General features: G+C 27.2%; 2 protein-coding genes across 2 annotated transcripts in view; one reads left to right on the forward strand and one right to left on the reverse strand.

Annotated features, from left to right (window-relative positions):
- Nucleotides 1-23937, forward strand: part of LOC105150609 (uncharacterized) — a 57244-nt gene that overhangs the window by 15143 nt on the left and 18164 nt on the right. The gene's annotated exons all lie outside the window — the stretch shown is intronic.
- Nucleotides 987-23876, reverse strand: LOC105150607 (vitellogenin receptor-like). Its single transcript, XM_087416215.1, has 29 exons — nt 17877-23876; nt 16117-16254; nt 15894-16005; nt 15663-15782; nt 15375-15497; nt 15174-15299; nt 14856-15077; nt 13755-13926; nt 13011-13212; nt 12728-12919; nt 12524-12644; nt 12210-12365; nt 11823-12107; nt 11520-11651; nt 9741-9893; nt 8644-8771; nt 7559-7680; nt 7067-7260; nt 6137-6201; nt 5555-5790; nt 5056-5354; nt 4539-4778; nt 4316-4468; nt 4010-4152; nt 3544-3635; nt 2637-2868; nt 1978-2519; nt 1732-1858; nt 987-1481 (listed from the first exon to the last, which is right to left on the reverse strand). The coding sequence occupies exons 1-29, from the start codon at nt 17940-17942 to the stop codon at nt 1449-1451; spliced, it is 4926 nt and encodes a 1641-aa protein (XP_087272341.1). The 5' UTR covers nt 17943-23876; the 3' UTR covers nt 987-1448.

Below are 23937 nucleotides of genomic sequence, written 5' to 3' on the forward strand. Positions count from 1 at the left end.
GGAGTCATAAAAAGCAATGCTAATAAATATTTTTATGCAAATAACGCAATTCATGCTATTCCTACTTTCGGAACTATAGTTTATGTAATTAATAACTTAATTAATTTTTCATTTTTACGTATCTTTCGTTATACGATCAGTATAAAAAATTTACTCGAATATTATCAACTTTACAGAAAAAAAGCAAGTGCTGTTCAAGTATTTGAGTAAAAAATTATTGAAAATCAATATTCGGGGACTTTTAATAATTAGGGAGTTTTTGTAATACCGTTTATCTAAATACGGTGAACGCTAAAGATTATCAGATTATCTTATTCTTAACAACTACTTAAAAAAAAGATAACGTGACTTTAGCGTTCACTATATCTGCATTCACGCTATTGCAAAAACCTCCCTATTAATTACTAAAAATCGCCGAATATTGGTTTTCAATAATTTTTTATTCAAATACTATCAACTTTACAGAAAATTATTGAAATATTGAACAAATTATCTTGTTCTATCAATGTTCCTACCATTTCTCGGACAAACAATTGTTATTTCTTATTTTTTGAGGATCTAAATAGGACTCTAATATAATTTTCTAAAAAAATAATAATATAATATAATAAAATAATAATAATAATAAATAATAATAAATAATAATAATATAATAATAATAATATAATTATTATAATTATTATTAGGTGTTGGAATTAATTCGTAGCGTTTTACAAGTGATGGGAAGTACTTTCATTAATGTATTTTTTAATGCTCATGTGAAATAAATAACATTCTTTCATTAAAAAACGCTACGAATTAATTCCAACACCTAATATAATAATAATTCTATTATTATATAATAATAAAATAAATAATATTAATAATATTATATAATATATATTATATATATATATATATATATATATATATATATAAAATATAATTTCCTAATACAATTTCTTACTTTCCGAAGATCCTAATATAATTTTCCAAGATCTATTTAGAACCTTATAGACATACATCAAAAATGATACTTTTTTAACATTTTCCTTTTAGATGGTATAATTTGTTAGATTTAAATGATTACAATAATTCAAAAACTACGATAGCTTTGACGTTTTATTAGAACTTTTTCGTCCCAGAATAATTTCGGGAATTTGTCATTAGGTGATGCGTTAGGTCTGAAACACCCTGTACACACACCCTCGCGCGCGCTCGCGTAGCATGGCATTTATAGGCACATTCACCTTGATATCTAAAGTAATAAACATTAAAATTTTTTAAAAATGTTTTATTATAAAATGTTTTGTTATAACTGAGTTTCAATAATTTTTAACAAATTAATTTTTGAGATGTCGTTATTATTGTAGTTAAATTATTTTGAATGTATGAAAGAAAAACAACGAGTTAGCACGAGTCTAGCTTCTCTGTCTCTTCAACATCTCTCACCTCCGAGCACATGATTTCTATTTGTTTCTTCCATTACTTTCCATCGCAGCCTACAAAAAGAATGCTGAATAGTTAAGTCTGCAATAATTTATATGAATTTAAATAGTTGATTAAATTATCTTTTTAACTATGAATGTAGTTATTTTTTGAAATCACGCGTGTGTATATGTACTCCGTGCGTAATGCACAGAAATTTACATAATGCACATTATAATTCGATAAATATAATCATATAAGCGATATAGTCACAGAAATATTATGTGTCTAAGTGTAAAATTATTACGTTATCTTCATACTTACAAATTCATCAGGAGGACTGACATGTTCATGCTGTTCAGAAGACATGTCTTTAATTGTCGAATCGAATATTAACTCAATCTCATCTCTTTGATTATATAACGGATTTTGAAAACGAATGCGGCGAATGCTGCAATAATTATATATTGTACAATTTTAATTATAATATATGCTAATGACATTTATATATATAATTCTTGAAAAAGAATTCCTGTTTCAATTAAATACTAAAATAAATTTAAGACGTACTTTAAGTTATCTGCTAGTTTCCACTGGAATCCACTTCTCTGATAGCAGTTGTAAACGCATAATAATAAAACAGCAATTAGTAATATAATTATTGTTACAATATAAATACTTGTATGTTGTATATTTCTAATTAATGGTTTACTATTTCTCATACAAGTTGTATTGGATTTTATCGGTTTACCATCTGAACAAATACATGTTACACTTTCTTTCAAAATACACATATAGTCGCAAAACTCTTCATTACAAGGATTACCTTTATCTAAAAAAAAGTATAATTTAACTTTACTTAATGACTCTATAAAAATTAATATACATAATAAGAATTTGATTTTGAGATTACTAGAAATCTTACGATACCAATCCAAAGGTTGCCTGGAAATATGAAGAATAGCAAACTGTCTATGAATATTATTTGTGTTTATATCTAAAGTTTCACATAATTTGTTACCATACAATTTACAACGTCGCACTTTACCGTTTATACCCGTCAACCAATAAAGTGATTGTTCATAAATATTAATGCTTAACGGATGATGCATCTAAAAAAGAAAAAATATTGTTTTAAAGAAGAAAAAAATTAAATATTCAGTTTTTATATCTTTTTAACGTGTTTCTGATTTAAATTTAAAAAAAGTAAATATAATGAATTAACATACACTCATTCTTAAAAACGTGCTGCGTTGGCTTCCATCTAAATTAGATAATTTGATAGCATTATTAAAACTATCCAACCAATATAATTTAGATTTTACGTAATCGATTGTCATCCCACTCACAAAGCCTATATCAGAATCAATAATTTTTATATCGCTGCCCATCATATCTGTCCGACATATTTTGCTAAATGGTTTGTCCATTTGCAAAGTTATTTGAGACCAAAATAGCCATCTACAACATCATGAACAAATAAATTTTGAAAATTCTAACAAAAGTATCATTAATATCCATCAGATTTGTATCCAGATAGACAAATTTACCGAAAGCATGTATTGCAAATTATCTCTTTAAATTTTTTGGAGTATTTTTCTCACTCTAAGGGCCGGTTATTCCACAATCTTCAGATAAATTATCCATTAGATAAATTGTGATAATTTATCTAATGGATAAACAAAAGAGTAAAAAAGAGGGTAAGAGTACGAGAGAGTAAGAGAGTAAGAGAGTAAGAGAATGAACTGAAGTTTATCGATAGATGGAACAACAGCTTTAGAGAGTGAGATTTCAATCCAAGAAATATAGAGAGATGTATTGCATATTATATTAGCAACAATAGAATACAAATCTAGTGTCTTTCTAATATTGGTAGAAATGTATCAGAAAACGAGCAGATCATGCATTATCATATCATGATGAAATCGAAGTATGCTCCATTCCTAATGCATTTCTGTTTATATATTATGGTTGATAAGTCGTAATAACAGAAATCAAGTTTAAAGAGAATACAGTTGATAGGAGTTCACTCTATATCATTGAATTTGTGAGCATACTATTAGAGTTTTGCTATCTCGGTAAATTTATGCCAGATAAATGAAAATAAAAAAACTGTAAGAAGAATAAAAAAAATACCTCTTAATCGAATTAATTAAAAGGGATCCTACTTTTGCCCTATCTTCTATCTTCACCAGAGGCGCACATCTTTGTTTCTCGAAATTGCACACCTTCAACAAAATAATTAAATAAGTATTCAGATTAAGATATTCTATTGTTAACGAGATGTTGAAGAGCATGAGCGTGGCATGGCAGACAACTAGTCTGTCATGCCAGAGATTCCAGGTTCGATCCCAGTAGGAATCAAAATAATTACGCTCGTGTCTCTTCTCGGAGAAGGCCGGCAATCCCCCAAGAGTATCCTTGCCCACAAAAACATCTCTGAAAAAATCCTGCTGTTCCGAACTACCCTTAAAACTATAAGTCTCATATGATTTATGACAATTAAATAATCAGCGTTTGCATCACAAGCATATGAGAGAGGTGTAACACAGGCCAGAGGCTTTAACGTAAAAAGAAAAAGAGGTGTTGAGAAAAAATATACCTGAATCGTATTCGAATGACCATTATCATTGACATAGACATTATCAGTGATCCAATCAATCGCGAATGCCTGCGGATGCTCCGTAGTAATTGTGAATACTTCCTTCGTTCTAATTTTGAGTTTCTTAATAGTGCCGAATTCACCTATAATTATTTTGTTTGTACATTTGAATAACGTAATTCTTTTGAAAGACTTTTCCAATCCTTTTTCAGAAATCTTTTGAATCTTCACATTTGCTCTAGTCGTTCTAAATATTGTAATATAATTAACTTAATTTATATAAGATTAAAACAAAAAGAAACTAACTGTTACTCCAATAGACAGAATCATGAATTGCGTTCACGTCGAATCCGTTTATATTGATATCCAATAATGAATAAATCACATCAATCGAATGTAAATTAGATGATATTTTTCTAATATCATTATCAGTAATGGTGATGAATTCCATTGGTGGTCCTAAATAATCATTAATAATATTTATTGTTTTAAATAATATGCAAAAACATTTAATTGACTATGCACTTACCGATAGCTTTGCAAGAAACTCCGTTATCGGTATCGATATCATGATGGTCGTCACAAAAACATTCGAAAGAACCTATTGTATTTCGACAAAATTGCGAGCAAATGTCGTTTTCGCATTCGTTTATGTCCTCGCAAGAAGTCGCATTAACTAAACGATATCCATCTGGACAATCGCAAACATCGCCTCTTGGTGTCTTGTAACATAGATTTTCACAATGATTGTTTATTGAACAAGCGGTCTCTACACAGAAAAATATGACACATCAGTAAATAACGCAAACTATAATAATATGCAAGACATAAATTTTTCAGATTTTCAAAAATTCTGGGATTTTGTCTTTTTCGCTTTATCGACACTTTTTTTTAATTATTAGTGAGAAATATTGAACTTATATAAAAAAAGCCAATTTCAGCGAATTCTTCAAAAACAAAAATATTGTAAATTAATTGACAAATTTTTTGTTAAAAGCATTTTCAACAGTTAAAATTATATAGCTTAAAAAAGATTAATAACATACGGCACTTTCCATTTTCATCGCTGCCGTCTGGGCAGTCTCGAATACCGTCGCAAACTTTCGAGTATGGCACACAAGTGCCGATAGAACATTTGAATTCATGACATTTGGTATATTCCATGATGGTTTTTTCACCATTGACACAATCTTTCTCATCTGAAAGGTCGTCGCAATCAGTCTTTTTGTCGCATACCCAACTCTTCGGAATGCACTTTGTTCCATCACAACTAAATTCATCGTTCGAACACACTTCACAGCCATACTCGTCATCATATTTCGGACAATCATCTATGCCATTACATCTGCAAGACAGAAAATAAATACGAAAAATATTTAAGATTAAGATTATAATTTATTTTCTAACGTTCATGATTATCCGCTTGCGTAACAAATTCTGCAATTTGAAGAAATCTTCACAAAGACTAAGTAACTTAAGGCAAATTTGATATTCGTGCACATTATTTGCCGACTATTCTCCTATGTTGTGAATGAAATGATTTACCTTACTTGCTTAGGAAGACACAAATTAGTGTCGAAACATTGATACTCGTTTTTGCTGCAAGTATCTAAAGAATGTGGGCATAATGTTTCATCGCTTTTATCAAGGCAATCATAGAAGCCGTCGCACACCAGTGAAGTAGATATACAATAAGCATTGTTACATCGAAATTGTCCGTCTAAACATTGTGTTGATTCACATACCTCATGTGTTTCATCCGATCCATCTTCACAATTAGACTTAAATACAAAATTACACAAAATAATACTGCCATATTGAATTAAACATACAGTATGTACTGAATTAGAAAAAATTGCTGTAACATTTTAGTAGGACAATACAGTTGCTACAAAATTGCTAAAATAAGCTGTGCTGTATACAAAAGAAATTAGAAAAAGTTCATATATTTTAATTTGGAAATGTAGAGACGCAGTTTCTTAAAATGTAATTTCATTCTGGCATTTTTGCGAGACTGTACCTTGAATTATCAAGTGCTAGTAATGTTTATTCTTAGAAAATAAAAAAATTACATGTAATAAATACGAGTGAATTAAACGGATTAAGTATGATATAAACGCTACTTACTATCTTGTCACATACAAACGTCTTCGATATGCAAAAGATGAATCCGTCATGACATTGAAATGCATCTAAAAAGAATTTATACTTATTATAAATAAATTCACAATTGCGACTACACGCTGTATATATTATTCTAGGGATGTCCAATCGTCATTTTGGGATATCGCGATAATTTTATGATATCCGTGGATGGTCTCAGTTATCCGGCAAATATCCGCATGTATGAGATCCCACGGAGATTTTAAACAATATCCGTGGGATATTCAAAGAACTGTTTTCGAATATAGCCTTATTATAATATTTAATATAATAAAATTTATAAGCTTCATGAAATATAACTTAATTGGCACGCAGTTGTGTCCGAAGTAATGATGACATTCTTTATTTCTATCTTTTAGTTTTGACACTCTCCAATTACAAATTTTTGCTGTATTATAAAGCAGTCTCAGGACATATCTTGAAGAACTATATTGTGTGGTAGAAAGATTTAAATGATTAAAGATAAAATATCTTAAGATATTAATAGGATATCTTATGATAATTTACGTTATTTTACAATATTTTCTTTAAATATTCCGGATGGGATATCTATGGGATTGCTTTGTCAATATAGGACAATTTGAGATATTCTCAGGCTAAAGTGTTCTGTGATATGTATGTGATATGAGTTTAATCGAAGTACATTCATACCGTTTCTTCCAATGTAAATTAACTTTGATCTCGGTCAACTTATTCCTCAGCTTTTTTAATCCTAAGAACTGCATTAAGATAAAGAATTAGTTGAACCAAGATTAAAATGAAGCTATATCTGTAGAAACGGGCAGAAAGATAAAGATCACGGTTTCATTCAAATATTCCTTCAATCTTCGCATTCAGATATAATTAAAGGATAATAAGTAGAACAAAAATGCATGTGACACTTATCATAATTACCTTCTCCGCATTTCGGTCTTTTGCAATTCTTTTCATCCGATTGATCAATGCAATCGTAATACCCATTACAACGATTTTCTTTATCAATACACTCGCCGTTTGCACATGTAAAGTGATCTTCCTTACATTTCTTCTTTTCATAGCAGTCCATCGTCTCGTCTTCACCATTCGGACAATGTGCAATACCGTCACACCTAAATAAATTATAAATTTTACAAATATTAATAATATTTATATCATATATAAAATCTACAAGAAAGAGAAAATGGAATAATAAATATTCCTTTGGTTTGAAGAAAAAATAAATTAAATATAAAGATACAAAAAAAAATTTATTCAAAATAAGTAAGTCAATCTCGATAAATTCGCATAATAAACAATACAAAATGTGTTAAAACTGAACATATAACTGTTAATACATTGACTTCCAATGTACGAAGAATTAATTTTTAATTATGGATTATATTATTTAAAAATACTAATTAAACGTACACATTTTTCTTTGATATGCAGATATTGTGTTCGCTGCACTTAAATTCATTTGCAAGACATTCATGCATAATGCAAGTACGATTGTCATATGAGAGCCCTATTCCAGGAGGGCAAGCACATATCTAGAAATAAACACATTTATCCATTTTTTTTCAATAAATAGTATCATTTCGTAATCAAAATGAGATTAAATTGATTTTTCTGAAGCGCCTCGTACCGCTCAGTGAGCGGCAGGAGCGATTCCGCCTCTTTTGTAATCTGTCTCGACTCTCCAGGTTTACAGAACTATGTACCTATCAAAATAGTTCTGGATGCTATCTATAGATGAGTTGACAGAAAGTTAACTTTATGGAGTAGACATTAATGGTAAGAAATGTCTGAAATTCTTGATGTGACAGCTGTGTAATATTTCAAACTTTAAACTTTAAATTTTCTCAAAACTGCATTTTTCAAAACAGTGTACATAACTCAAAAGTCATTCAATTAACTTAAAATTTTAACTAAATATTCTTAACAACATTCTCTATCGTCTGACATAGGATTGTTACAAAATATTTTGTAGTTTTTTTTTAATCGACAATTAAAGATGATTTTTTTTTTCGAAAAAATTGCAACTTTTTTCAAACCATCGTCATTTTAAAAGAAATCAATATTTAAAAAAATCACTACGTCAGACGATAACCATAACCAGTGTAAATGATGCCATTTTTGTTTAGTTTGCATAGGTTGCAACGTTTGGTCGAAAACATGTATACCGCTTGAGTCCGTCTTACAAAAAATGTTTCCATAATTGGATCAAAAAGCTGCCATTTTGTCATTCAAACAAGATGAACAAATTATTTTCTACACTAGAAGATATGTATAATGAAACCCTTAATTTTTAATCAAGTTATTCATTTTTCCCCCAAAAATTCACAAATTTAGAACTGATTTTTGGGTGCCAGATTTTTGGGTGGGGTCTCTCTTTAAACAATATATGTAAATATATGAAAAACAACAACTAATTATATATGAAATGTTTGTATTGCGTTTGTCGAATAATTAACGTTGACATATAATCGCCTACATAAAACTTGCATACTTACAAAAGTATTAGAAGTATTAGAAGAAGGTAAACACACATGTGAGCAATTTCCATTATTTTTCTGACAATCGTGATCAGGTTTAGTATCTTTACTCAAAGTTACTATAAACGAAATTTTTAGGGTAATACCTAAAAAGATCATTTTATTGATTATTAATCCTGTATATGTAAAGGAGAAGGTATTATGATCAGTATAGATATTGTAGTCTCCCTTAATATCGTTTTATATAACGAATTTTAATAATTATTTATAAAATTATTTGTTTAGTAGCCATTACACCATGGCTGTAAATCTAAATCTAAATATACTCAATAGCCAGCACTTATTATAACGCATTCTTACTTTCAAGTATTTTAAAACGTTTCTGAGGCTTCTTTAATTACAATTTAACATTTAATTACACGTACTTCCTCATTTTTCCTAAATTTAACGTATTATCACACGAATATATATTTTTGTGAATGTATTGTTTTCTCTTTATCATTTTATTTGACTGTATATATTGAGTTACGTAAATTTAAATAATAGCATGATATTTTGCTAATGTGGCCCTTTATGAGTATTGATTACTCACGGTCTCTTTTTTAAAGTTTTTACAAAATAATTAGTTGATAATCGATTGTATCTTCACTATTAATCTATAGTTTATATTACTTATACCATTTTCAATACTTAGATTTTTAGTAGGCTGAGCTTATATACAGAAATTATGTGAATGTAAGTATAATATATACATTTATTTGCATACATTTTAAAATGTTTTATTTTTTTTTGTTAATTTTATAATCAAATACTGTTTTCTGAACAAGACTAATTTTTTAAGGTTATTTTTAAAAGACCACATTATCGCATTCATGTTTTTCTTCGAGTCATTATGTAATGTCGCTACATTTTTATTAATAGTATCCTAAATAAATATTGTATTTCGTAACTTTGAATCCAGAAATGATTCAATAACATTTTAACGAATGTAATTATCAAGTTTTAAATTTAAATATTTGACTATTATAAAAGTTATTGTAAAATGTAACTGCGGGGAGAAGGGTGCCATAATATACGTACTACCTTCTCTTCTGTATTTTATTAAAGAGACTCACCCAAACTAATTATATTCTTATGGTTCAGATCAAAAGTGTTTTTAATATTTGTCGAGTATAATTCCTGTGATTTCCTTTCAGTCCAATAGATATTGTTGCCCATGATAGTAAGACTTAAAGGCTTTTTTACATTAGTACGGAATTTACGTGTGCCTAAAAATTACATGCTTTATATTTTTACAATATTCGTACAAACGTATTTTTTCATAATAAATTATTGTACATACACTGAGAAAAAAGCTTTTTTAATTTTAATAAATACGTTCTCTCTCTAAATTCAAATTTACTTAATTTAAATGAGATTCTTTTGCTTACAAATCAATTGCCTATAGCATCGTTTGCTTAATCATATTTGCCGACAGTTCGTTTGCGCAAAAAAAGTATCACCAACAGTTTGATTGCCAACATGTAGAGAATTTTTTCTTAGAGATTATCCTGAAAATATAATAGTCGTGGGACAACATTGTATGTCGAAGAATTTTAATGTAAATCTCTTTTATTCATTAATAAAACTAGAATAAAATAAGTTTAATTAATTCTACTGAAGTGTGTGCATGTTAAAAACCTTTAAAATAATGTATTGTACCACAACTATCATATTTTTAGGATAAATTTTAAAAGAAAATTTTCTATATGCACAAATATAAATAAAATCAAGAGAAAAAGGCACTTTTGTACAATTTGTACTATTGCGCACAAATTGTATTTCATAACGTTACTCGTCTCTGAAATTTTTATTTGTGCGCAAAAATGCTAACAGACAATCAATTTGTAGGCAATAATGTTATATGTGCAGTTTGTACGCAATAATGTCGTGTGTGCAAAAGTGCTTTTTTTCTCTTATTTTGTATTTGTGCATAATAATGCATGTAGACAATCGAAATGTAGATAATAATTTTTGTGTACAAGTTTTTATTTGTGCGCAAAAATGGGCAGTAATAGGCGATTAATAATCGATTAATAACCGATTTGTAGGTAATAATATTATGTGTGCAAAATGCAGTTTGTACGCAATAGTGACGTGTTTACAAACGTGCCTTTTTCTTTTATTTTGTATTTGTGTATAATAGTGTATGTAGGCAGGATTGACAAACGTATTTTTCAGTTACTTTGCCGTTTTTTATAATAAACAATTTGATGACGATGTTGCAGTTTTTTTATAACAGTAAAGCTAACTAATTAAATGCTAAAGGTTGTGTTTAAATTAAAAGAGTTATTAATTGAAAAGTAATATGTCACAAAAGTAATATGTTACTCATTATTTACTAAAAAAAATAATAAGTAACGAGTAAAAAGTAACTATTATGTGACTTGTCACTATTATGCGTTACAAATTAGGAGTTATTTTTTCCAGTAACAAATGTTTTTAACCTGTTACAAGTAACATTGACTTTTCTAACTTTGATATAATCATTACCGTCATAAAAAATTCAAAATATTATTATCGTTATTACACAAGATAATATTCAATAAAATAATGGCGTTATAAGTAACGCGTTACTTGCCAATCCTGCATGTAAGTAATTGAAATGTAGGCAGTAATTTTTGTGCGCAAATGAACTGTCAGCAAACGTAATGTAGGCAATCGATTTGCAAGCAACTGTACAAGTCCTCCCAAATAAATAATATTTATATATAAATTTTTTAATTTAAGTATATTACTGAAGCATTAAAATTTTAATTTAATAAATTATATAATAAAATATATTTAAAAATTTAAACATGCATTTGCGAGACATAACTCAAGACTTAAATACTTATAAAAGTTAAAATGCAAACCTTCAGCCGAGTGCAACAAGATACTATGAGACCATTCATCATTCACAAAGAGTGTTTTACTGTCTTTATGGTAACACATTAATATTCTTAAACCTTTGAAATAAGTACCTTCCATAAGCAGTTTTCTTTTACCTAATCCATTCATTTGCATTTCATATACAAAATATTTCATTTTTTTTAGAGAAAATTTTTTCTGGAACGCTACGTACATCTTGCTGCAATATTTAATATATAATATTTTCTAATATATAATATTTTCTTAATAATTGTTTTGTTAACAAATACTATTATATTATGAATGATAAGTTATCAATTTAATAATGCCATACCTTTCTTCAGGCACCAATGTAATAGAATTAGGAACATCATTATTAAAATAAAAAATCGTCATTGCCAAGGTTTTTATATTGTATACCTCAATTGATCTGTTATGTTCGTTTAGTATATATAAGTTATTACGAATATAATCAAAAGCTATCCCACTATACTCATCTGATTTATTCATTGATATGATGTTTTCAAAGATATTATTGACAGGATCGAAGCGCTTGATAGCTACTGGGTTTGAGTGTAATATAAATATTTGACCTAAATAAATTTTTAATTGTAAAAATTGATAACCACAAAAACCAAATGTTAAACAGCCATTTATAGTTTAAAAAACAAATTCTAATATATATATATATATACCAGTGATCGGATCAGGTGCCATATCTATTAAATATCCAAGATTTGTAAGTGATTTGTGTGTTACATTTTTCACTTTCGGCATTCCTATCATTCCATCATAATAGTCTACAAGACTGTATCCATTAGTTATCAGCAAATGCTGCTTCTTTGTCACCTCTAAAATTATATACTCTCATGCTTACTCAAGAATGCTTATTTAATAAGATATGTGATAAGCATTATTCATTATTACTGTTGTCTCAATTTTGATATACAGAATATGTTAATATATCCTATAAATTTAATATTTAATTTTAAATTTTTAACGAATTTACCTTGACAAGTATGATTGTCGATGTTTAATTCCTTATCCATAGTACAAGCGCACGAGTATCCGTTCTCCTGATTTAGCATGCATAATTCGGAACACGGATTGGAAAGACATGGATTGTTAATCTGAAATTTGATTGAAAGATAATGCAAATTTTTTGCGATCTACTTTTTATAATGGAAAATTAACATCATGATACTATGCATACTTTAGGCTTCAGCGCTGGATGTTCGATATGCAAATTATAAGGATGACGTAAACTTCGAAATAAGATATTCCGATCCTTTCCAGTAAATTTATTGCATGACTGTATCGCATTGGATTTCATGTCGATCCAATACAATTTATTTTCGAAGATCGCCAATGTGAATGGATTGTATGTTATATTATGTAGTACAAACTGCAAATAATTAAATTATATAAATGTATTTCGTTTCTTAGTGTATTGCACCTTGTGATATTTTATAATTAAAAAAGAAACAAATATTAACTCTTCGATCAGTTCCGTCTAAACGTATTGATTCGATTGTCCTTAATTTGAAATCCACCCAATATAATCGATCGGTTTGATAATCAATAGTTAAACTTTTCGGCGCTTTTATATTTTCAGAGACAAATACACGGATGTTTTTGCCGTCCATTCCCGCCACTGCTATATGTGGATTAGAACTCCAATCACACCAATACATTTTCCTATAAATGTAATATATGCTTAATATATTTTTATTTAAGTTTATGTTGTTATAATTCTATCTTTTAATTTCTATCTTTAATAATTGAAAAAGTTTAATGTTTGATTTCAATATTGAGAATAACAATTATCTTATCAGTATATTTTATAAAATAATAATGTTAATTAAATTCTATTTGTAGTAAAATAAGGATCGAAATAAGATCCAGATAAATCAATTAATAAGAATTTGTTTTTTTACTTTCTCTCTTTTTCTGATATTTTTATTTGATTGTTAGAGCATTAAAAAAATAATTAAAAAGTTTGCAAAAAAATTATATTACATATATATATTATATATATGGTACAATAGATTTAAAATATAATTATTAAGAAGATTTGTAAGCTCTTGATGAGATAATAAATTAATTAATTAAGATAATAAATTAATTAAGAACTTCTTCTTTTTTCTCTTTATCTCTTCTAACATTTCTTATAAGATCATTTAGGTTATCAAGAAATAATAAAATTTAAGAATAACTTTTATAAGAAGTGTAAGATTTACCCACGAGTTGGTAATAAAGCAATTCCCATTGGTTGATCAATATTATCGATTAATACAGTACAATTTGTGTATATTCCGATGAATTTGCAAATTCCGATATGGTTAATCTTGTCCGTAAAATATAGGTTTTCTGTAATCCAATCTACGGCCATCGCTGATATCCTTGACAAGCCTTTATACAAGAAAAATGTAGAAAATTTAAAAAGTATAATAAACAATTAGAATATGCAACTTTTATCTTAACTTACTTCTCAAAGAATGAGACGCATTCTCTTTTGTTATAAATATTAATAATTTTAGATATTTATGTAAATGTTATTATATATGTATATAAATCTTATTACAGTTTTAAAAATATGTGGGTCAGTAAACGAGAAGAAAAGATGTTTATAGTCTAATACAAAATTTATTCTCTTTCGATTAATTATGAAAATGTTTTGAATATACAAACTCTTCGTCAGTGGTAATATAAAAATAATTAATAATAATTCGAGAGATATGTTAAAATATGATAGATAAAAAAATAAATAAACATTATTGATTATTTTTACATTATTTACAGCTAATGAGTTTATACAGTTTGTAGTAAATATATTAATAATTTATTAAAAGAGAATAAATTACATTAGACTTAAAAATAATAATATTAAGTGAAACTTAATCAATAAGATTGAATAAATAAGATCGAATAAATAAAATAAAGATGATCATAATCAGTTAAGGCGATTTTTCGTGCTTATAATTATACTTCTTTTGAATGAATTTATACAATTTTCAGTTCAAGGTATGCGATTATTTGTATCACAATATCTTTTTTACTGATTTTGAATCTGATCGACTTTATTTTGCAAATACGATGTTAACTTTGAATTATTGTATTAATTATTAATATCATAGTTTCATTACTGCAGATATATAATATCATATAACAAATTATAAAAATTATAATTATTTATAATCATTATTCGATTATAATTAGCATTATATATTACAGTTTTAAATATATTATATTATTTTGTACTACAAAAAAGATGTATAAAAAATTGCTTCCGCAAATGCTTTACAAAAGTTATAATTATATCTACAGATTATATCATTCACCTGCTGTCACGACGTTTTCATACATATTTGACATAAGAATATTTTTTGAAATGACTTCATTAACACCTATCAATTTTGAAAAATATATGTGCTCATCGTTTACTGCAATGCTGATCAGGTGATTTGAGAATGTCAATTTATTGAAAAATTCAATGTCATTTTTTTCCGTGAGATACATCCCTATAATCTCGGTTTTTGTAGAAAACAGTATTTTAGCACGACCTAAATTTCAAAGAAAGATTCGTGTTTTTATAAAATTAATATAAAAATAAAAAGAATATGCGCTGTTACTCATACTCCCAGATTATTATAATTTACCACTCGCTTTGCAGGTTTTATTGTCCTCCTGTAAAAAATAATCCGTTTGACACTTGCAACTATACGATCCTGGAGAATTCACACATTCTTGATCGCATATGCCATAAGTTTGACACTCGTCGATATCTGTGAAATAGAAAAATCGTTAAGTAAACGATATATTTTCGCAACATTGTCGCTTTTGTTTATCGCAATTTTTACCTATACAAGTGCGGTTATCATTTTGTAATTTATAACCCGGCTTACAGAAACATATATTTCCTTTAGAAGTTAGTGTGCATTCGTGATCGCATTTTATCGATTTAGGGCAGCTAGATGATGTACCTAAATAAAAATTAAATATAATTTAACAATATAACAAATCACAAAGATATTATATCACGAAAGATTTAAACGCATTAAAGTAAAGGACAATATAATTAAAATTTGTTGCAAAAAAATTAATGCAACAATTAAAATATATTGAAATATGTATAACGTAGTACTCACAATCGATTTCGTCTGATTTATCACCACAGTCATCCTTTCCATTGCATACTAATTTAAGAGGTATGCATAATTGATTTTCACACAAATATTGAGAATTTTCTATTTTACAATTATTTATGCCTGGAAAGATAGATAAAACATAAGGCTGTATGTAAAAGTTTTTATTATAATAAAATATAATTTTTATTATCCTATCGTTATTAATATATAATCTGTATTTCTATAAATTACTGCAGTTTAACTCGTCGCTGCCATCGGGGCAATCGTTTCTGCCATCGCAAATCCATTCTCGAAATATGCAACGTCCGTCATTACATCGAAAGTTGTTTTTGGTGCAAATCAACTGTGGACAAAAACAGAATTGCAAATTCAAGAAAAATAATAGATACAATAAGAAAATAAATTATTATAATTGTCAATAAAACGAATAAAATTTTTGCCCCGATTCACTTACATCTTTCACGCAACCGTCGTATTCATCGCTTCCATCCGGGCAATCCGTTATTGTATCACAGAACATTGCTTTCGGAATGCAGGTATCATTTGTGCTACATTTGTATTCATATTTGGAGCATGTAAGGCTATGCTGTAACTAAAATAACAGAAAAAGGAGTTATATTGTTTATACTGCGAGCACATGTATGGGTTGCGTTTTTAACATAACGTTAAACAGTTAACACTATAGAGCCGTCAAAATCGGAATTATAGAAGATATTTCCTCTTGGAACTATCGAAAATAATTTTTTTTGTTTTCGATTAATGAAGCGTTATTTTCATATTTATACTAATTAAAAGTTTGTGTCAATATATTTTTTATATTCTAATTGCATACTAAAATTTTACTGCAATTAATTTTGTATCAATTAATTTATAATTATTTCACTGTTCGCGCATAGTTCAATCATTCGTATGTATCATTCTTCTTTGCTGCTATGCAGATAAATAATAGGGAGTTTTTGTGATATCACTTATCCAGATATGGTGAATGTTAAAGTCAGGTTATCTTCTTCTTAATAATTAATTACAAAAAAGAATAATGTAACTTTAGTTGAATATGGATCCATATTATTGCAAAAATACCCTAATAAATTATGTTCAAAGCGAATGCCATCGAAACTGTAAGAGATGGAAAAAAATTGTCGATAAAATTTGAATGATTTCAAAAATACTTTATAATGGTAAAAAATTTTTTTTGTTTAATAAAAAATGAATAATTTTTATTTAAAAAAATATTATAGAAAATGAAAACAATTTTTTAATAATAATTATTATATAATGTAATCTTAAATTCATTCAACTTTTACTGAAAATTTTTCATTTCTTATAATTTCGATAATCGCTTCGAAAGAAACTAATTTTGGAAAACCTATTTTTGTCAAAGGAATGTTTCACTCTTTCAAAGTACATATGAACACATATAAAAAAATATGCGTCTTTTATTTTGGATTAGATAACAAAAGTTAAAAGCTCATCAAAATTGAAGAGAACACTTTAATTCGTTTCGTTGTAAATGCCATGACGACTTCGGCGGTTTAAGATAAAAATGAAAATAAACTGTTTAAATATAAATAAAATTTATTAATTTTATTTTTATAAATCAAACTTAAGAAAAATTAAAAATTTAAAGAAAATTATTAACCAATACAAAAATTTACGCAGAAGTTTTAACAGTTTTTAACATCAGTGAAAACAGGTATAGTTCTAGTTTATAGTTCTAATGTTAAGACATAAGACATTGGTAAATCGATATAGTTTAAGCAAGTGTTATACCACGGAACTATAAATCTCTTATAGGAACTAAATTACTTAAGGAAAAAAAATAACAAGTATTATTTTAAAGGTTTAGACAATTTTTTTCTAAAGTGTTAGTTTAGAATTGTTTTTTAAGAAACTATCCATCGATAAGATTAATTAAAAATTAAATTAAAATTAAATAAAAAAAGTAAACTGCTACTGTTTTTTAGAAGAAGAAGGGTAGATATAGGAGTGTCACCTAGATATAGGGTTTGCGGTTCTAGATTCTTGAAAGCATTAAAAAAAGGGTTTTTAAATAAAGGGTTTCAATATGTAATGCATAATTTAATTGTAAGAGGAAGCTATATTTATCTTAAAAATCTGCATCATAGACATAAAATAGGTAAAATTTTAGGAATGTTACTATCAACAAAAAAAATAACATGAGCTGTATAATACTCATGCAATAATAATAATCACCTTATTATGGCAGATGTCAAATATTTCATCTGAACCATCTTCACAGTCCGTTATGCCATTGCACATCTGAATGTTTGGTATGCATTGACCATTGATGCATTCAAAAAAATCTCTTTTAAATTTGGAGAATTCAGTGTCATATCCAAATCTACACTTTGGTATTTTTGACGGGTAGAAAGATCCTTTTAACACAATTGTTTATTATTAGTATTATCAGTATTTCATAATACATGTAAAGAAAAAGATATAATCTCGAAATGATTTATATTTTAATATTTTAATGCATCAAAATTTTTATATTAATATTATCAAAATATCTTACTACCAAATGTAAAAGAATATAAACTGCATATAAACAGTACCACAAGCCAACGCATGATCTACAAAAATAAACAAGTTACAATAAAACAAATTAGGATTGACTAATTACTATTGTTCTTCCATTTGTTTTTTTAACAAATTCATTCAATATATGCACTATTAATAAGCCACGTATTTTAAATCGCTTTACAGTTAAAGAAATTGGCTAAAATCAGTTGTGACATGTAATACGAATGAATAGACGGGCGAATTTAATATTTGTAATGTAATAAATGTAATCACGAGTGCAGAATTTAAATAAAATTTGTATGAAAAATCAAATTCGAACACAAACGTAATTCTATTTCTTGAAATTTTATGTTAAAACATTTTTATTTTAAATTATATTATTTGAAATATATAAATAATAAATTTAATAAATAGTATTAAATGTCTTTTAATAGGATCCTTAAGCAAAGCCCAAACTCTGATGGAATCACTGTTTTATTGATAAAATGCAACAGATTTTTATATGTGTATTACTGTATTAATATTACACGCAAACATATAAATTTTTGTAGAATAATAGAATTTTAATTTGACATCTAAATTTAATTTCAAGAAATCGACGTTGTTTCTTTATATAATCTACTAGTTTGTAGCCTCAAATTTCATAAGTATCGATTGCAAAGCTTTCGGACCAAAATGCACGATTTGAAATGCACAATTTTAGACGTCATTTGGAAGAGATTTTTATCATTTTAAGAAATGATAAAAAATATTACAATTTCAAAAATTTTTGTCGTTCTTGGAATAACTTCCAAGCTGTAGATGCACATACCACTACATGTATTTTAATTCTGAAGAAGAATTTCCAAATTAGTAAAAGTATAATAGTTAAGATGTGATATTTGTTCTATAAAAATTATTGTGTTTAGTCAGTAAAACAGACGATTTTAGGATTACTTTAATTAAGAATATAAAAAGTATCCAATTAGAACATCGTATTTTATAATGTATTATATAATATTATACTTGTTATACTTACATAAATAAATATAACAATAAATAAATATAAACATAAATAAACAAAAAGCGAAAATCACGTTCTTTTGTATTTTCTTCAAATATATAAGTAATTAAATGTATTTAGCGCTGTAAAGTGGATGTCAAGGTGCACATCTTTATACCATTTTTGGTAAAAAGAAATTAAATGCATTAGTAAATTCTCTCGATTAACATTGAAATTAATAAATTAATGTTCAATGAAGAAATGTACACACATATAAAGTATTTAAAATTTTAATAATGTCATGCTTTACGATGTTAATTTTTTATAAAGCGCGAGCGCGACAGACAACGCATTGGTCTATCATGCCAGAGATTCCGAGTTCGATCTCAGTAGGAAAGAAATATTTACGGTTATCTTCTCTCAGAAAAACAACCTCTCGAGAGTATCTTTGTTTACAGAAATATCTCTCGAAAAAACCGCTGTTTGAAACTCGCATAAAAAATTGTAAGTCCTACATGTTCGTGGCAATTGAATAATCAGCGTGCGCATTACAAACATATGAGAGAGGTATAACATAGGCCAGAGGCCTGAAGAAGAAAGAAGAAGAAAAATAGGAAGAAGAAGAAGAAAAAGAATTTTTTTATAAATATATATAATGTGATAAAAAAAATAGTTTAACACTCATTAATTTACATAGCAATGGTAACATAATTTAACGACTAAGAGACGAGTAAATTGAATATGAAGATAATTAAAATACATTTAATAATCTAATAAAGTTATATACAACGTTTCAGGGCGCAGAGTTTTTACTTGTTTATAATTTAATTAATAGAATCATTAACTAATAAAATAATATTACAATCTTCCATTTACAATTAACTTAAAATAAAATGACAACGAGAGGCCAAGTCATAACAAATAGTTTCTATCAAATTCTAATATGATAATCGTGCACTGAAAAAAGAATGGTTGTTGTAACAATGTAGATAATAAAACATGGCATAGAATTTTTATATGGCTGCAGCAATCAGTTTTTGGTTGTAGCAGCAAATTTTTAGTTGCGTTAGCTTATCAAAATCATATACTAACATTGCGGATAGGCTAATGCAACTAAAAATTTTGCTGCTACAACCAAAAACTAATTACTGCAACCATATAAAAATACTATGTCATATTTTATTATTTAAATTGTTGCAGCAACTAAATTTTTCTTTCAATGTGAATATGTGATTATCCACATGTTTAACGATAAATATAAAAAGTTAAAACTTAAAAATTCTTATGGTAATAAATTTATCGTCCGATGGCGAGAAATATGTTGAATTTAGTATATAATACATATTACATAAGAATTTTTCACTTTATTTTAAGTTAATTTAGTATATAAAACTGTGTAATATTATTATAATATTAATTAATGACTTTATTAAAAAATTAAATTATGAAAGCTCTATGAGATAAAACATTAAATTTTATATATACTATTTTATTAGATTATTAAATGTATTTTAATTATTTTAACACCCAATTTGCTCGTCTCTTGAAAACTATATCATTATTGTCACATGTAACGTTAAATTAATATTATTGTTTTTATTGTATTGTTTTTATTATTTCGAGAGCTTAATTTACATTATCACTGTGTTAATTAATATTACATTTTAAATATCATATAAAATATAAATAGTTTGATAAATATTAGTTACATTTAATTATATATATAATTAATTTTCTTATAACACATATTTTGAAAGAGCGCAATGAGTATTCAAATTTTATTTTAAAAGAAGAAATAAATGTACTCACATAATATAATGTAATCACATAAAATGGAAGTTCTATGTATACGTATAAAACTCAGATTTATTTTTAATAACTTAAAATGAAAAAACTCATGCTTTGACACAGTCGTGATGCCATTTAGAACAATATGTTTAGAACTGAAACGCTGGGTTTAAATATGTTTATTCCAAATTCCTTTCCTCTCTCTCTCACATAGAAACTATTATGATACTTAAAAGTCATTACTGATAATGGTCTAGGGACCCATAACATGATTAGGTTGCTGACTACGATCCATTTCTTGCCAGAAATATTTTGAAGCATTTTGTTTTGAATTGGTAAAATTTTTATCTTCAGATTTATCAATCAAATCTCGAAGCATTGTAGAATTGAATGGATTGCATTCAAAATATCTTCACCCATCAAATTATCTCTAGGTTATTGTCAATGTGCTTGAAATGCTTAAAAGTTGCTAAATTTGTCGCAATATTCAGAAAAACGGATTCCAATTTTGCCTTTCGATTACTGATTTTTATGCCTAAAAGCGGCAAAATGTTTAATCCGTTATTGGAAAAAGCTATTTTGAAATTGCTATTTCGAAAATTAAAAAATCAAACCGAAACAAAGCAAAATGCATTTTAAAATTAAAAGTTGATAAAATTTAGAAAAAAATTTGCTGCTACAAAGTCATCCTCAAAATCATTATTTTTTTCTTCTTCAATATTATTTTTCTTAAAATTTTAACGTGATAATCGATTGATAAATATGTTTTTAACAGATAAAAAAGATACATGAAAAATGACTTATATTTGTATTCCAAAAAAAAGATTAAATTTGTTTAGATAGTGTTATTTGTCGAGTAGTTGCGAACTTTCTATGGTACGCTACTATAGCATACTACTATTTTAAGCATGCTTGAAAAAAAAAACCGATTAATTACGGAGCTGCCAATATCTACAAAAAAAAGCTAAACTAATTTAGTTCGGAATACACTCTGAGAAAGTTCTTTATATTCTTTGCAAATAATATTGTAGAGAATAGAAAATTCCATAATTTATCTTTTATTTATTAAGAAGTAAAAGCTTGTTTGATAGAATCATAATATCACAATACGATAATGCGAACGGAGATATCTTTTACTAAAGGCATTTCTTTTAACGTATTATCTTTTTATATCATTGTAAAATCATTATTGGACCTAATGCATGATTAGGAACGATACTGCGCGGTTACAAAATGTACTTGCCATCTCAAGGAATACATTAACAATAAGTTAAGAGAAATTCAAAATGATGATTTTTTATTACAAAATTTGACTACTACAGTATCAAGCTGCTCCTCGCCTTGATGAAGTGGACTGCAAGGCTCACGAAACGTTGGCATTCCAAGAATCTAGACGGAGAAAACTCGCGAAACACACAACAGTTATTCTTAAATATTACCTATATTATACCAATCAAAAGGTTACCTGGAAATATGAAGAATGGCTAATTGTCTGCAAACATTATTTGTACCTACATCTAATTTCGCACGATTTTTTACCATACAATTTACAACTTTACAGTTAACCGTTTATACTTGTCAACCAATAAAGCGACTGTTCAAAAATACTAATGCCTAACGGAAGATACATCTAAAAAAGAAAGAATATTATTTTAAAGAAAAAAAGGATTAAATATTTATGCAGTTTTTACATCTTTTTAACATGTCTGTTTTAAATTTAACAAATGGATCGATATAGTGCGACACAGTGCGACACAGTGATCATGTTATCTTTATTTCACATTGGCAAACAACAAAGATGTAATGATCCATTGTGTCACACCATATTACTTGTGTTGCTTGTTGGAAGACTGTTATGCCAGAGATCTCAGGTAGAACCGAAAAATTTTCGTACACTCATAGCTCCTCTCAACAGACAATGGCAAACCACCGAAAATATCTTTGCCAAGTATACTTTTCTAAACAAATCAGTTGATAGAAGTATCGATAAAAAAAGTTAATGAAGTGATATCATGGGACGAATAATTCGAACAAAAATATGTATTTTCATGAGAGCATTTCTTCTTTTAAGAAAATGTATCGTCATATTATTGTAAGAGAAAGCGAAAGAGAAAAGGACAGGATACAGATGAAAAAAAAAGCAGAAGGAGAAATGAAGATGGTGAGGAGTGAGAGAATAAAAGAAAACGAAGGAGCGAAAACTGAAGAAAATTGTGAGATTGAAGAAGAGGAAATCGAAAATAAGAGGATGAGTAGTAGACTTAGTGACAGCATGAGATGGGGTGAGAGAATGATGAAGGAAGGGATGCAACCTCCTAGTAATTTTAAATAGGGGACGATTTTCTGATTGACTGTTTTGTATGCGAGAGAATATCATTGCATCGCTCCTGAAAGGCAAGAATATCACGAGATTTATGGGAACTGTAAATAGATAGATTTGTAGATTGGTAGATAGATAAATTTGCGGAGATGAACTTTTGAAATAACTGAAATAAGAGTATAATTATTACTTGCATATTTTTCTATGTGTATAAATACACAATTGTAATTTTTATACACGGCTATAGATTATAAAAAATTTATATATACTATCATTTAGCATCAACATTTATATTAACATTATGTATATTCTTATACATAAATTATCTACTGTATTACCTAATGTATTACCTAATGTATTACCTAATGTATTCCATAACATAATGTAGATCGTTGTTGGTAAATGTACTTATAAATGCAAATATTCAATAGTATTGATAGTTATAACAATAAACTAAAAATATAAACAATTAAGAAAAATTCTAAACGTCATATAAATAATTTTCTAATAACTTCAACAGTTTTTAACACATTAATTCTTGAGATATTTCTCAATATGTATGTACGTAAATAGTTTAGATATACTCAATTATTGTATGAAATTAAATGATAATATATGTATAATTTTTGTTTCAAACATGA

This window comes from Acromyrmex echinatior, chromosome 19 (genome assembly GCF_024713525.1).
Source record: "Acromyrmex echinatior isolate Ae372 chromosome 19, ASM2471352v2, whole genome shotgun sequence".
In the NCBI taxonomy this organism is placed as follows: Eukaryota; Metazoa; Arthropoda; class Insecta; order Hymenoptera; family Formicidae; genus Acromyrmex; species Acromyrmex echinatior.